The 17,111-nt window shown below is 43.7% G+C and overlaps 1 protein-coding gene across 6 annotated transcripts in view; it reads right to left on the reverse strand.

Annotated features, from left to right (window-relative positions):
• Positions 1-13,444: 13,444 nt before the first annotated feature.
• PTPRA (protein tyrosine phosphatase receptor type A) overlaps positions 13,445-17,111 on the reverse strand; it is a 184,851-nt gene continuing 181,184 nt past the window's right edge. For all 6 annotated transcript variants that reach the window (XM_037811253.1, XM_037811254.1, XM_037811256.1 and 3 more), the window contains 2 exons: positions 14,857-14,992; positions 13,445-14,036 (listed from right to left, as the gene is read on the reverse strand). In XM_037811253.1, coding sequence (XP_037667181.1) covers positions 13,962-14,036; positions 14,857-14,992 — 211 coding nt within the window. In that variant the 3' untranslated portion in view covers positions 13,445-13,961. The remainder of the gene's footprint in view (positions 14,037-14,856; positions 14,993-17,111) is intronic.

Raw genomic sequence — 17,111 nt, forward strand, 5'->3', positions numbered from 1 at the left:
GTGTTAACAGTTTGTTTGGGTGGTTGGCTGAAACATGGATCAAAAGGTGACTGACATTACCTAAGGTTGAAATGCCAGAACTGTCCTGGTATAATGTAGAGGAGGGGACCCAAAAGCTTAGAGAGATTGGAATGTTATAGTGGATTTGTCATGGAAGACCTGCTCACAAACCCCAGGAATGTCCATAGGACACATCTTTTACCAGGACTGTGAGGAATAAATTTGTGAGACTACCTCCATCATCCCTGAACCCTAGTTGCCCTTCTTTGTAGGTCACATATTACTGTGGGAACTGCTGTCACTGAGCTGGAATCCTTAAATACAGTGGGGATAATCAGATACCGAGTTGGCAGAAGCCATGTGGCAGCAGTTAATTGCCAAAGACAAGGTGGGTGGCAACCATAATGGACAGCAGACTCAAAGCAGCAGTCAAAATAATCTGACTTGCAGAGACTTATGGCGTTGGGTAGTAGGTCATGGCGTACCTAGAAGTAAAATAGATGGGCAGTCTAATAAATACTTGTTTGATCTGTATAAGCAGAAGAATTCTAGGTTAAGTGAACAAAAATCTAACTTGAATTACAAAAACAGAGTCACGGTCCCTTAATCAATTCCCATACTTGAGACAGTTTACAGACCGAGAGCCCCTTCAATGGGAAAGGACCCTGTTACACTGCCAAAAATTTATACTGTTACTCTTCCTCCCAGCCTTCCCCAAGGGGACCTATGGTCTTTTCCCAGGGTAACTGTGCATTGGAGAAAAGGAAATGATCATATATTTTGGAGATTATTAGACACTGGCTCAGAAGTGACATTAATTCCAGGAGATCCCAAACGTCACTCTGGTCCACCAGTCAGAGTAGGGGCTTATGGAGGTCAGGTGATAGATGGAGTTTTAGCTCAGGTCCATCTCACAGTGGGTCCAGTGGGTCCCTGGACCCATTCTGTGGTTTTTCCCCCAGTTCCGGAATGCATAACTGGAATAGACATACTCAGCAACTGATAGAGCCCCACACTGGTTCCCTGACTTGTGGACTGGGGGCTATTATGGTAGGAAAGGCCTAGTGGGAGCCACTAGAACAGTCCCAGCCTAGCAAAATGGTAAATCAGAATACTGGATTCCTGGAGGGATTGCAGAAATTAATGCCACTCTTTTGGACTTGAAGGATGCAGGGGTGGTGATTCCCACCACATTCCCATTTAACTCTTCTCTTTGACCTGTGCAGAAAACAGATGGGTCTTGGAGGATGACAGTGGATTATCGTAAGCTTAACCAGGTGATGACTCCAATTGCAGCTGCTGTTCCAGATGTGGCATCATTGCTCGAACAAATCAACACATCCCCTGGTACCTGGTATGCAGCTATTCATCTGGCAAATGCTTTTTTCTTAATAGCTGTTAGGAAGGACCACCAGAAACAGTTTGCATTCAGCTGGCAAAACCAGCAGTATACCTTTACTGTCCTACCTCAGAGGTATATCAGCTCCCCAGCCTTATGTCATATTATTGTCCACAGGGACCTTGATCATTTCTCCCTCTCACAAGACATCACACTGGTCCATTACATTGATGATATGTTGATTGGACCTAGTGAGCAAGAAGTAGCAACTACTGTAGACTTATTAGTAAGGCATTTGCGTCAGAGGATGGCAGATAAATCCAAAAATTACAGGGGCCTTCGACCTCAGTAAAATTTCTAGGTGCTCAATGGGTTGGGGCACGTCAAGATATCCCTTCTAAAGTGAAGGATAAGCTGTTGCATCTGGCCCCTCCTACAACTAAAAAAGAGGCACAACTCCTAGTTGGACTCTCTGGATTTTGGAGACAACATATTCCTCATTTGGGTGTGCTGCTCTGGCCCATTTACTGAGTGACCAGAAAAGCTTCTAGTTTTGAGTGGGGACCAGAACAAGATGAGGCTCTGCAACAGGTCTAGGTTGCTGTGCAAGGTGCTCTGCCACTTGTACCATATGATCCAGCTGATCCAGTGGTGCTGGAAGTGTCAGTGGCAAATAGAGATGCTATTTGGAGCCTTTGGCAGGCTCCTATAGAAGAATCACAATGCAAGCCCTTAGGATTTTGGAGTAAAGCCTTACCATCTCTGCAGATAACTACTCTCTATTTGAGAAAAAGATTTTGGCCTGTTATTGGGCCTTAGTAGAGACAGAATGCTTAACCACGGGCCACCAAGTTACCATGAGACCTGAATTGCCTATCACGAACTGGGTGTTGTCTGACCTACCAAGCCATAAAGTTGGGCGTGCACAGCAGCACTCCATCATAAAATGGAAATGGTATATACCAGATAGAACTCAAGCAGGTCCTGAAGGCACAAGTAAGTTACATAAGGAAGTGGCCCAGAAGCCCTGGCCCCCACTCCTGTCACATTACCTTCTCTTTCCCAGCCCATAGCTATGACCTCTTGGGGAGTTCCTTAACAACCAGTTGACTGAGGAAGAAAAAACTTGGATGGACCTGGTTTACAGATGTTCTGCATGATATGCAGGTACCACCCGAAAGCGGACAGCTGCAGCACTGCAGCCCCTTTCTGGGATGTGCCTGAAAGACAGTGGTGAGGGGAAATCCTCCCAGTGGGCGGAACTTCAAGCAGTGCACCTGGTTGTTCATTTTGCTTGGAAGGAGAACTGGCCAGAGGTGTGCTTGTATACTGATTCATTGGCTGTTGCTAATGATTTGATTGGATGGTTAGGGACTTGGAAGGAACATGATCGGAAACTTGGTGACAAAGAAGTCTGGGGTGTGTGGATACACCTTTCTGAGTGAGCAATAACCATGAAGATATTTGTGTCCCATGTGAATGCTCATCAGATGGTGACTTTAGCAGAGGAAGATTTAGTGCACTTCCAGTTGCATGCAGGACAGCTGAGTATTGTTAGGTGAAACATGTCTGTTATTGTGTTCTATTTAGAGATTAAGTATGGTTTAAGGTGATATGTATAGCTGCCAAGTTGTCTGGTCAAGCAAGCACTGGCCTGTTACTGCAAGGACATCTGTAGCTGGTTAATAAACCAGAAGGCTGGCTTATTAAATTATTAGACAATTGATTGCATCTGTGGCTGATTGCTTCAAGAAGGGAGTGTCTTCCACAGTGAATTCAACCAGCTGGATTTAACCCAATCAGTTGAAGACTTTTAAGGGAGAACTTTCACTTCTTCTTCAGCCAGCCAGCCTCTCCTGGGGAGTTCATCAAACACCTTCATTGGAGTTGCCAACTCGCTGCCTGCCTTACAGAATTCGGATTCGTGCATCCCGCCCTATGGAATTTGGACTCATGCATCCCCATTGTTGTGTAAGACACTTTTATAAAACCTCCTATCTACAGATATCTCCTGTTGGTTCTGTTTCCCTAGAGAACCCTAACTAATACAGGAGTGAAGAGGGATGAGATATATCTGTAAGCTGAGGGAGAAAAGGGGAGCAAAGAGCTAAGGTAATTCCTGCTTGAAGGTGTCTGTTTAGCAACGGGAGTAGTTTCATCCCAGCCACCACCCAAGTCAGCATGAACTCCAGCAGAAAATGGACCAGGTCCTGCTGCTGCATCCCTGCTCAGCCCTGGCAACAGGAGTGAGGAGCTGCTGGGAGGTGGGAGAGGCAGCATGGGACTTAGGAACAAACTCACATGCTTGTGGAATGGCTCGCTGACCCAATGCCTGTTCTCCTCCATCTGCCTGGATTTGGTCTCACAGTGGCCCCAAAGATAGCTTGGAAGGGTTATTCTCAAACACAGAACCCCCTCATCAGAAATTCCTCAGACTGTTTTTGCTTATTCTATCTATGCTACTCTTGAAACTACTGAGTTTTGAAATACTGCCTTTTGGGGGTTCCTCAGATCCTAGAGACCAAGTATCCTTCCATCTTGTAGTTCCAGTATTCCTTCCCATGCTTCTAATATGACTTATACTTACCTCAAAGAGATACTCTGTTTCTTGACTATCGCCCTCCTGTCCTGTATCTCCCAGCCCTAAGAAACCACTAATCTACTTTATCTCTATAGATCTCCCTCTTTTGGTCATTTCATATCAGAGAATCATATAATGTCCTTCTGTGGCTAGCTTCTTTTACTTAGCATAAGGTTTTCAAGGTTTATCCATGTTGTAGCATGTATCAGTACTTCATTTCTTCTTATGGCCCAAGAATACTCCATTTTATGAATGTATCCCATTTTGTTTACCCCTTTTTCTGTAGTCTGCTGTAGTGCTTCTGCCTCCTGCAGGCCTCCTGGGTCACTTCTGCACACCACCTGCCTTCATGCCAACATCCTTAATACGTGATGCAGAACTGGGCCCCTCGTGGAGCCACTGCCTCTTCACTGCTTTGTCCAGATTCTGAGGCCCTCTGCACCACGGCTCCATCTGCCTTTCCTCCTTTGCACTCATCTAGATCTCCAGCATCTGTTGGTCCCAGGTCAAGCGCCACCTCCTTCAAGAAGCACAGTGGCACTGACCTCCGAGTGTGCCTTCAGGGAAAAGGCTGGGAAGAGTCCAGAGTGAGGGGATAAAGCTCCGTGGAGGGTGGCATCACTGTTGGACAGGCCTTGGGCCTGCTCCTGCTCCTCAAGAAAGGTCCACTGGCTGCATGGAACGCACAGCCCTGCACCAGCAGCACAGGAACCAGTTTGCTCTTCTATTTCTGTGATGAGCTGCTCAGGAGGCCAGAAGGGAAGTGAACAGACCCACCCTCCCGGCTGTGCCACCAATGAAAGATCACATTTCCCAGCACCCCTTGTAGTTAGGTGTAGCCATGTGACTAAGTTTTGGACAATGGGATATAAGTGGAAAGGAAAACTTTTGCTTCATGTCTTTAATAATGAAGTTGTTTGCCCTCCATGGTCTTTCCCTATTTTGTGTTGGAATATGGACATGGCAGTGACCCAGCTTCAACCATGAGGACAAGAACAACATGGGAAGGAATACTGGAGCTACAAGATAGAAGGATACTTGGTCTCTGGGCTGGGCAGACTGTTACTGTGAGAAATAAATGAATATCCACCTTATTTAAGCCACTGTGTCTGTTTAGGGACTTTTGAATACATCAGCTTAGCCTTTGCCTCATGTGTCAGGCTCAAATTTCAAGTTGGGATTTAGACTGCTACCATCCCAGCCCTCTGGATCTGAGTCACTTCCACATAAAAGTCCAGAAATGAGGACAGATATGAAAGGAATGGAGATAATAAATAATAATAAATAATAAATGTGGCACAGGGGGCAAGATGGCAGACTGGTGAGCTGTATGTTTTAGTTACTCCTCCAGGAAAGGAGGTAGAAAGCCAGGAACTGCATGGACTGGACACCACAGAGCAATCTGTCTTTGGGCATACTTCATACAACACTCATGAAAATGTCGAACTGCTGAGATCAGCGAAATCTGTAAGTTTTTGCGGCCAGGGGACCCGCGCCCCTCCCTGCCAGGCTCAGTCCCGTGGGAGGAGGGGCTGTCAGCTCCGGGAAGGAGAAGGGAGAACTGCAGTGGCAGCCCTTATCGGAAACTCATTCTACTGATCCAAACTCCAACCATAGATAGACTGAGACCAGACACCAGAGAATCTGAGAGCAGCCAGCCCAGCAGAGAGGAGACAGGCATAGAAAAAAAACAACAACATGAAAAACTCCAAAATAAAAGCAGAGGATTTTTGGAGTTCTGGTGAACACAGAAAGGGGAAGGGCGGAGCTCAGGCCTTGAGGCGCATATGCAAATCCCGAAGAAAAGCTGATCTCTCTGCCCTGTGGACCTTTCCTTAATGGCCCTGGTTGCTTTGTCTATTAGCATTTCAATAACCCATTAGATCTCTGAGGAGGCCCCCCCCCCTTTTTTTTTTCTTAAATCCTTTTTTCTTTTTCTAAAACAATTACTCTAAGAAGCCCAATACAGAAAGCTTCAAAGACTTTCAATTTGGGCATGTCAAGTCAAGAGCAGAACTAAGAGAGCTCTGAGACAAAAGGCAATAATCCAGTGGCTGAGAAAATTCACTAAACACCACAACTTCCCAAGAAAAGGGGGGTGTCCGCTCACAGCCACCATCCTGGTGGACAGGAAACACTCCTGCCCATCGCCAGCCCCATAGCCCAGAGCTGCCCCAGACAACCCAGTGTGACGGAAGTGCTTCAAATAACAGGCACACACCACAAAACTGGGCGTGGACATTAGCCTTCCCTGCAACCTCAGCTGAATGTCCCAGAGTTGGGAAGGTGGAGCAGTGTGAATTAACAAAGCCCCACTCAGCCATTATTTGAGCAGACTGGGAGCCTCCCTACACAGCCCAGCAGCCCAGAACTGCCCTGGGGGGACGGCACTCACCTGTGACATAGCACAGTCATCCCTCAACAGAGGACCCGGGGTGCACAGCCTGGAAGAGGGGCCCACTTGCAAGTCTCAGGAGCCATACGCCAATACCAAGGACTTGTGGGTCAGTGGCAGAGACAAACTGTGGCAGGACTGAACTGAAGGATTAGACTATTGCAGCAGCTTTAAAACTCTAGGATCACCAGGGAGATTTGATTGTTAGGGCCACCCCCCCTCCCCGACTGCCCAGAAACACGCCCCACATACAGGGCAGGCAACACCAACTACACACGCAAGCTTGGTACACCAATTGGGCCCCACAAGACTCACTCCCCCACTCACCAAAAAGGCTAAGCAGGGGAGAACTGGCTTGTGAAGAACAGGTGGCTCGTGGACGCCACCTGCTGGTTAGTTAGAGAAAGTGTACTCCACGAAGCTGTAGATCTGATAAATTAGAGATAAGGACCTCAATAGGTCTACAAACCCTAAAAGAACCCTATCAAGTTCAGCAAATGCCACGAGGCCAAAAACAACAGAAAATTATAAAGCATATGAAAAAACCAGACGATATGGATAACCCAAGCCCAAGCACCTAAATCAAAAGACCAGAAGAGACACAGCACCTGGAGCAGCTACTCAAAGAACTAAAGATGAACAATGGGACCATAGTACGGGATATAAAGGAAATCAAGAAGACTCTAGAAGAGCATAAAGAAGACATTGCAAGACTAAATAAAAAAATGGATGATCTTATGGAAATTAAAGAAACTGTTGACCAAATTAAAAAGACTCTGGACACTCATAGTACAAGACTAGAGGAAGTTGAACAACGAATCAGTGACCTGGAAGATGACAGAATGGAAAATGAAAGCATAAAAGAAAGAATGGGGAAAAAAATTGAAAAAATCGAAATGGACCTCAGGGATATGATAGATAATATGAAACGTCCAAATATAAGACTCATTGGTGTCCCAGAAGGGGAAGAAAAGGGGTAAAGGTCTAGGAAGAGTATTCAAAGAAATTGTTGGGGAAAACTTCCCAAATCTTCTAAACAACATAAATACACAAATCATAAATGCTCAGCGAACTCCAAATAGAATAAATCCAAATAAACCCACTCCGAGACATATACTGATCACACTGCCAAACACAGAAGAGAAGGAGCAAGTTCTGAAAGCAGCAAGAGAAAAGCAATTCACCACATACAAAGGAAACAGCATAAGACTAAGTAGTGACTACTCAGCAGCCACCATGGAGGCAAGAAGGCAGTGGCACGATATATTTAAAATTCTGAGTGAGAAAAATTTCCAGCCAAGAATACTTTATCCAGCAAAGCTCTCCTTCAAATTTGAGGGAGAGCTTAAATGTTTCACAGACAAACAAATGCTGAGAGAATTTGCTAACAAGAGACCTGCCCTACTGGAGATACTAAAGGGAGCCCTACAGACAGAGAAACAAAGACAGGACAGAGAGACTTGGAGAAAGGTTCAGTACTAAAGAGATTCGGTATGGGTACAATAAAGGATATTAATAGAGAGAGGGAAAAATATGGCAAACATAAACCAAAGGATAAGATGGCCGATTCAAGAAATGCCTTCACGGTTATAACATTGAATGTAAATGGATTAAACTCCCCAATTAAAAGATATAGATTCGCAGAATGGATCAAAAAAAATGAACCATCAATATGTTGCATACAAGAGACTCATCTTAGACACAGGGACACAAAGAAACTGAAAGTGAAAGGATGGAAAAAAATATTTCATGCAAGCTACAGCCAAAAGAAAGCAGGTGTAGCAATATTAATCTCAGATAAAATAGACTTCAAATGCAGGGATGTTTTGAGAGACAAAGAAGGCCACTACATACTAATAAAAGGGGCAATTCAGCAAGAAGAAATAACAATCGTAAATGTCTATGCACCCAATCAAGGTGCCACAAAATACATGAGAGAAACACTGGCAAAACTAAAGGAAGCAATTGATGTTTCCACAATAATTATGGGAGACTTCAACACATCACTCTCTCCTATAGATAGATCAACCAGACAGAAGACCAATAAGGAAACTGAAAACCTAAACAACCTGATAAATGAATTAGATTTAACAGACATATACAGGACATTACACCCCAAATCACCAGGATACACATACTTTTCTAGTGCTCATGGAACTTTCTCCAGAATAGATCACATGCTGGGACATAAAACAAGCCTCAATAAATTTAAAAAGATTGAAATTATTCAAAGCACATTCTCTGACCAAAATGGAATACAATTAGAAGTCAATAACCATCAGAGACTTAGAAAATTCACAAATACCTGGAGGTTAAACAACACACTCCTAAACAATCAGTGGGTTAAAGAAGAAATAGCAAGAGAAATTGCTAAATATATAGAGACGAATGAAAATGAGAACACAACATACCAAAATCTATGGGATGCAGCAAAAGCAGTGCTAAGGGGGAAATTTATAGCACTAAATGCATATATTAAAAAGGAAGAAAGAGCCAAAATCAAAGAACTAATGGATCAACTGAAGAAGCTAGAAAATGAACAGCAAACCAATCCTAAACCAAGTACAAGAAAAGAAATAACAAGGATTAAAGCAGAAATAAATGACATAGAGAACAAAAAAACAATAGAGAGGATAAATATCACCAAAAGTTGGTTCTTTGAGAAGATCAACAAGATTGACAAGCCCCTAGCTAGACTGACAAAATCAAAAAGAGAGAAGACCCACATAAACAAAATAATGAATGAAAAAGGTGACATAACTGCAGATCCTGAAGAAATTAAAAAAATTATAAGAGGATATTATGAACAACTGTATGGCAACAAACTGGACAATGTAGAAGAAATGGACAATTTCCTGGAAACATATGAACAACCTAGACTGACCAGAGAAGAAATAGAAGACCTCAACCAACCCATCACAAGCAAAGAGATCCAATCAGTCATCAAAAATCTTCCCACAAATAAATGCCCAGGGCCAGATGGCTTCACAGGGGAATTCTACCAAACTTTCCAGAAAGAACTGACACCAATCTTACTCAAAATCTTTCAAAACATTGAAGAAAAGGGAACACTACCTAACTCATTTTATGAAGCTAACATCAATCTAATACCAAAACCAGGCAAAGATGCTACAAAAAAGGAAAACTACCGGCCAATCTCCCTAATGAATATAGATGCAAAAATCCTCAACAAAATACTTGCAAATCGAATCCAAAGACACACTAAAAAAATCATACACCATGACCAAGTGGGGTTCATTCCAGGCATGCAAGGATGGTTCAACATAAGAAAAACAATCAATGTATTACAACACATTAAAAACTCGAAAGGGAAAAATCAATTGATCATCTCAATAGATGCTGAAAAAGCATTTGACAAAATCCAACATCCGTTTTTGATAAAAACACTTCAAAAGGTAGGAATTGAAGCAAACTTCCTCAACATGATAAAGAGCATATATGAAAAACCCACAGCCAGCATAGTACTCAATGGTGAGAGACTGAAAGCCTTCCCTCTAAGATCAGGAACAAGACAAGGATGCCCGCTGTCACCACTGTTATTCAACATTGTGCTGGAAGTGCTAGCCAGGGCAATCCGGCAAGACAAAGAAATAAAAGGCATCCAAATTGGAAAAGAAGAAGTAAAACTGTCATTGTTTGCAGATGATATGATCTTATATCTAGAAAACCCTGAGAAATCAATGATACACCTACTAGAGCTAATAAACAAATTTAGCAAAGTAGCGGGATACAAGATTAATGCACATAAGTCAGTAATGTTTCTATATGCTAGAAATGAACAAACTGAAGAGACACTCAAGAAAAAGATACCATTTTCAATAGCAACTAAAAAAATCAAGTACCTAGGAATCAACTTAACCAAAGATGTAAAAGACCTATACAAAGAAAACTACATAACTCTACTAAAAGAAATAGAAGGGGACCTTAAAAGATGGAAAATATTCCATGTTCATGGATAGGAAGGCTAAATGTCATTAAGATGTCAATTCTACCCAAACTCATCTACAGATTCAATGCAATCCCAATCAAAATTCCAACAACCTACTTTGCAGACTTGGAAAAGCTAGTTATCAAATTTATTTGGAAAGGGAAGATGCCTCGAATTGCTAAAGACACTCTAAAAAAGAAAAACGAAGTGGGAGGACTTACACTCCCTGACTTTGAAGCTTATTATAAAGCCACAGTTGCCAAAACAGCATGGTACTGGCACAAAGATAGACATATAGATCAATGGAATCGAATTGAGAATTCAGAGATAGACCCTCAGATCTATGGCCGACTGATCTTTGATAAGGCCCCCAAAGTCACTGAACTGAGCCATAATGGTCTTTTCAACAAATGGGGCTGGGAGAGTTGGATATCCATATCCAAAAGAATGAAAGAGGACCCCTACCTCACCCCCTACACAAAAATTAACTCAAAATGGACCAAAGATCTCAATATAAAAGAAAGTACCATAAAACTCCTAGAAGATAATGTAGGAAAACATCTTCAAGACCTTGTATTAGGCGGCCACTTCCTAGACTTTACACCCAAAGCACAAGCAACAAAAGAGAAAATAGATAAATGGGAACTCCTCAAGCTTAGAAGTTTCTGCACCTCAAAGGAATTTCTCAAAAAGGTAAAGAGGCAGCCAACTCAATGGGAAAAAATTTTTGGAAACCATGTATCTGACAAAAGACTGATATCTTGCATATACAAAGAAATCCTACAACTCAATGACAATAGTACAGACAGCCCAATTATAAATGGGCAAAAGATATGAAAAGACAGTTCTCTGAAGAGGAAATACAAATGGCCAAGAAACACATGAAAAAATGTTCAGCTTCACTAGCTATTAGAGAGATGCAAATTAAGACCACAATGAGATACCATCTAACACCGGTTAGAATGGCTGCCATTAAACAAACAGGAAACTACAAATGCTGGAGGGGATGTGGAGAAATTGGAACTCTTATTCATTGTTGGTGGGACTGTATAATGGTTCAGCCACTCTGGAAGTCAGTCTGGCAGTTCCTTAGAAAACTAGATATAGAGTTACCATTCGATCCAGCGATTGCACTTCTCGGTATATACCCGGAAGATCGGAAAGCAGTGACACGAACAGATATCTGCACGCCGATGTTCATAGCAGCATTATTCACAATTGCCAAGAGATGGAAACAACCCAAATGTCCTTCAACAGATGAGTGGATAAATAAAATGTGGTATATACACACGATGGAATACTACGCGGCAGTAAGAAGGAACGATCTCGTGAAACATATGACAACATGGATGAACCTTGAAGACATAATGCTGAGCGAAATAAGCCAGGCACAAAAAGAGAAATATTATATGCTACCACTAATGTGAACTTTGAAAAATGTAAAACAAATGGTTTATAATGTAGAATGTAGGGGAACTAGCAGTAGAGAGCAATTAAGGAAAGGGGAACAATAATCCAAGAAGAACAGATAAGCTATTTAACGTTCTGGGGATGCCCAGAAATGACTATGGTCTGTTAAATTCTGATGGATATAGTAGGAACAAGTTCACAGAAATGCTGCTATATTATGTAACTTTCTTGGGGTAAAGTAGGAACATGTTGGAAGTTAAGCAGTTATCTTAGGTTAGTTGTCTTTTTCTTACTCCCTTGTTATGGTCTCTTTGAAATGTTCTTTTATTGTATGTTTATTTTCTTTTTAACTTTTTTTTTCATACAGTTGATTTAAAAAAGAAGGGAAAGTTAAAAAAAAAAAAAAGAAAGAAAGAAAAACAAGGAAAAAAAAAAAAGATGTAGTGCCCCCTTGAGGAGCCTGTGGAGAGTGCAGGGGTATTCGCCTAACCCACCTCCATGGTTGCTAACATGACCACAGACATAGGGGACTGGTGGTTTGATGGGTTGAGCCCTCTACCATAAATTTTACCCTTGGGAAGACGGTTGCTGCAAAGGAGAGGCTAGGCCTCCCTATATTTGTGCCTAAGAGTCTCCTCCTGAATGCCTCTTTGTTGCTCAGATGTGGCCCTCTCTCTCTGGCTAAGCCAACTTGAAAGGTGAAATCACTGCCCTCCCCCCTACGTGGGATCAGACACCCAGGGGAGTGAATCTCCCTGGCAGCGTAGAATATGACTCCCGGGGAGGAATGTAGACCCGGCATCGTGGGACGGAGAACATCTTCTTGACCAAAAGGGGGATGTGAAAGGAAATGAAATAAGCTTCAGTGGCAGAGAGATTCCAAAATGAGCCGAGAGGTCACTCCGGAGGGCACTCTTACGCACACTTTAGACAACCCTTTTTAGGTTCTAAAGAATTGGGGTAGCTGGTGGTGGATACCTGAAACTATCAAACTACAACCCAGAACCCATGAATCTCGAAGACAGTTGTATAAAAATGTAGCTTATGAGGGGTGACAATGGGATTGGGAAAGCCATAAGGACCACACTCCACTTTGTCTAGTTTATGGATGGATGAGTAGAAAAATAGGGGAAGGAAACAAACAGACAAAGGTACCCAGTGTTCTTTTTTACTTCAATTGCTCTTTTTCACTCTAATTATTATTCTTGTTATTTTTGTGTGTTTGCTAATGAAGGTGTCAGGGATTGATTTAGGTGATGAATGTACAACTATGTAATGGTACTGTAAACAATCGAAAGTACGATTTGTTTTGTATGACTGCGTGGTATGTGAATATATCTCAATAAAATGATGATTTAAAAAAAAAAATAAATGTGGGTATAAAGACTTATTCTGGACAGATTGAATAATCCAGACAGTTCTGTAGCAAAGCACCAGGGACTGGAGAGATTAGACAGGCCTCAGCCCTAAAGTGGAGCCAGCTCCTCTCTCTCCCATGTCCCTGCATTTAGGCAAACTTAGTGAGGACCCTTGCTGTCCCCTCAGGGAGCGAGGCTGGTGGGGATCTCTGCACCAAAGACATGCTGGGAATGAAGGGAGGGTTATAGCAGTTAGTGGAGTGGGAGGGGCTGTGTTTGTTGGAAAAGAGCTGGGAAGACTGCCCTCTCTGTGGCCAGCCGAGATGGACAGCACCAGCTGGACCAGGAGCGGCCCTGGAAAGTCCCAGCCCTGGGATAGCTGCCCACCCCACACAAAGGGAGAGACATTGCCTCCGGGAGTAAAAGCTTTTATTACCTGATAATCCCTAGTGTGGTCCCTTTATTCCCCAAGGTGGAATGTGAGTGGTGGGGGGTGGTGGGGGGTGTTATTTACAGTGGGAGGGAGGGAACAGTGGTCTGCACAGCAGTATTGGGACAACTGCTTTCCTCAAGAGCTCTGAGAGCTTTGTGCTTTATTCTTAATTGGTGCTGAGCTACCTGGAATTGGTTTTCTTCCTTAGGAAAAGATGTATAAATCAAACAACTATCCAAGCCAATTTTTCAGGCAGAGGATTTCACGACATTAATCCAACATCACACTATTTAATTCCCCAATAAAACACTGGAAAAGGGATTATCAGTGCTAACACATTTACATATAAAATTTCCACCTAACAGATAATAGAAGCCTATGTACCAATTTCTAAAACAGTTATAAGATATATACACAATTTTGGGTATATTAACAAAACAGAATATTACAAAATATTAAAGAAGGCAATTTTCCTGTCCATGGGTCATGTTGCTTCTTACTTGAAGTTGGCATAATCTGAGAATGCGTCTATATATTCCTGCACCACCTTGTAGCAGAATTCATACTGTTCCTGGAAAGTGAAGGGTGGGGGAAAAAAGTCAGGGTTACTGAAGAGAATGCAGCGCCTGCAGTTCCTGACTCATTTTTTTAAAATGGAAAATCAAGAGGAAATGAATGTTTTTGGACTTCCACCTGAGCCCTGACCTGTCTGCCAGTTCTGACAGCATTTCCCTTCTGGGCTGGGTAGAGCCAATCTTCTATAAACAGAGATGACCAGAGGGTGCTGATAATCCTGCTGAGGTCAGATGTGAGTGTCCTAGGCCAGGAGACAGCACAACTGAGCCCACCCCTTACCACGGCTGCCAAGCTTGGGCCGTGCCCCTGCCCTCAAAGCCTCATCTTGACCCAAACTTCTGAAAATTCACTTTTTTTTCTCCCCTCAAACATTTCTAGCTCCATGGAATTTAGGAAAACCTTTTTTGGATGTGTTTTCCATGCTTGGTAGTTACCACTGGACCCAAATATTAGGAGTCAGGCCCCTTAACAGGGGGTCTGAACAAAATAGAGGAAGGTAGGAAAGATGGAACTGGAGTCCGCTGGGACTCTTGCTTGGGTCTAACCCTCCCCAGCACCCATGGAAAAGCACAGAAGAGCCCTGTGGGGTACCCAGGCATCCCACTCAAACCTGCACAGAGGGACCCTATACTCCCTCTGATCTCCTACTTTCCAAGGCTCTTCCTGTCTGAGGCACTTTGGGGAAGGGTCTGTGGTTAGATAGTCTCCGCTCTACTGGACTGGATGGGCCCCCCCTGGAGAGCCTACTCCCTGAGCTGGCCCTGACAGAGAAGGGCTGCAGGTGGTGGCCTGGGCAAACACATGGGGTGGCCTACCAGTGTCTGGACCATGTGTGGCCTCTGCAGCCGCAGGCTCTTGACGGTTTGGAAGACGTCCAGAATCCCCTCCGCTTTCACCCGCTCAAGGACTGTGCTCAGGGCACAGAAGGTCCCCGTCCTTCCTGCCCCGGCGCTGTAACAGAGCAGACACACCACACCTGCTTGGCCCTCTGTGCTGAGGAAGTGAGTGATGGTGGCGACAAGCAGACGAATGCTCTAGGAAGGTCTCCACACAAGCCCCACTCTCACCTCATCCTGGTGACCCCACTCAGCCCAGATGGGCCCCTGGGAGAGCTCTGGGAGGTGGGTGCATCCCTGCTGTTCTTCCTGCACAGCCCAATTTGCCTGCTGAGGGATGTGTCTGTGTAGACAGTGGTGATGACCCTCAGACTTACATCCCAGCAGCACTGAGCCTTTGCCTTCCACCTGCAAATGTGCCTGGGTTGCCCTCATCTGCTCTTGCTCATGTAAGAGTTCTAGTCCTCTCTCTCCTGTATCTGACAATCCCTGCCCCTCTGTACTGGTGTGTGTCTGATGCTGCTCTTCCACATCTCTCATTTCTTCCTAAATCCCAGCAATCAGATTCTGACCTTGACACTACCCACCCACACTGTCTAGTATCATCAGTTGACTCACTCAGTAGACACCTGAGTGCCTGTTTTGTGGCAAGACCTGTGGGGTTTACCAATATCTCTAGACAATAAAATATATATAGGAAGAGAAGAGAGGAACCGGAGTTCTAAGCAGAGTAGAGAGAGCTACTATGGTAAACAAGGTGGTCAGGGAAGGCTCTCTAATAGGGCGCCATGAGAGCAGAGACCCAAAGAAGGTGAGGGAGAAGCCCTATGGCTGGACCAAGGCGGGAGTGGGCCTAGTGTGCTGAAGCCAGTGTAGCTGGACCTGATGAAGGAAGGACAGAGGGTAGCGGTAGGAAGGGAGGTCAGGACCCCCAGTGAGGTGCATCCCTCTACTGCACTGGGCAAGGAGCCCTAGATCATCTGGGGCCTTGTAAGCCAGTTAGAATTCTAAGTAAAGCAATGATGTGATCTGACTCAGGTTTTAAAAGAACCTCTCATTTTGGTAAAGGAGGTGATGGTAGCACATCACTGTTGATGAAATCACTACCACTGAACTACATACTTGAAAGTAGTTAAAATGAGAAATTTTATGTTGTGTATATGTTACCACAATAAAAATGGAAAAGAAAGAAAAAAAAAAAAAAAGAAAAAACCACAAAAAAACAAAAGAAAGCAACCAAACAAAAACAAACAAACAAACAAAAAACAAAACATAGAACTGTACAATACAGAGTAAACCCTAATGTAAATTATGGGCTTTAGTTAATAATATAATAATATTGGCTCATCAATTTTAACAAATTTACCAAGCTTAATGCAAAATGTTAATAGGGAAAACTGTATGTGTGTGTGTGGTAGGGTGGAGGTTATACAGGAACTCTGTACTTTCTGCATGATTTTTCTATAAACCTATAACTGCTCTAAAGAATTAGTTAGGGATAAAAAAAGAGAAAGGACCTCTCAGGCTGCTATGTTGAGAGTGGTGGGGGAAAGGTGGGAGCAGGGAGACCAGTGATGAGGCCAGTAAAATTACTGGGGAGACCAGCTCGATGTTGCTGATGTGCTCACAGACACAGGGGACTGGTGGTTTGATGGGCTGAGCCCTCTACCACAGGACTTGCCCTTGGGAAGATTGTTGCCGCAAAGGAGAGGCTAGGCCTCCCTATAATTGTGCCTAAGAGCCTCCTCCCGAATGCCTCTTTGTTGCTCAGATGTGGCCCTCTCTCTCTGGCTAAGCCAACTTGGCAAGTGAAATCACTACCCGCCCCCCTACGTGGGATCTGACACCCAGGGAAGTGAATCTCCCTGGCAATGTGCAATATGACTCCTGGGGAGGAATCTAGAGCCAGCATCGTGGGATGGAGAACATCTTCTTGACCAAAAGGGGGATGTGAAAGGAAATGAAATAAGCTTCAGTGGCAGAGAGATTCCAAAAGGAGTGGAGAGGTCACTCTGGTGGGCACTCTTACGCACAATTTAGACAACACTTTTTAGGTTCTAATGAATTGGAAAAGCTAGCCGTAAATACCTGAAACTATCAAACTACAACCCAAAACCCCTGAATCCTGAAGATGACTGTATAAAAATGTAGCTTATGAGAGGTGACAATGTGATTGGGAAAGCCATATGGACCATACTCCCCTTTGTCCAGTGTATGGACGGATGAGTAGAAAA

The sequence above is a fragment of the Choloepus didactylus genome, chromosome 19, assembly GCF_015220235.1.
Source record: "Choloepus didactylus isolate mChoDid1 chromosome 19, mChoDid1.pri, whole genome shotgun sequence".
Taxonomy (NCBI): domain Eukaryota; kingdom Metazoa; phylum Chordata; class Mammalia; order Pilosa; family Megalonychidae; genus Choloepus; species Choloepus didactylus.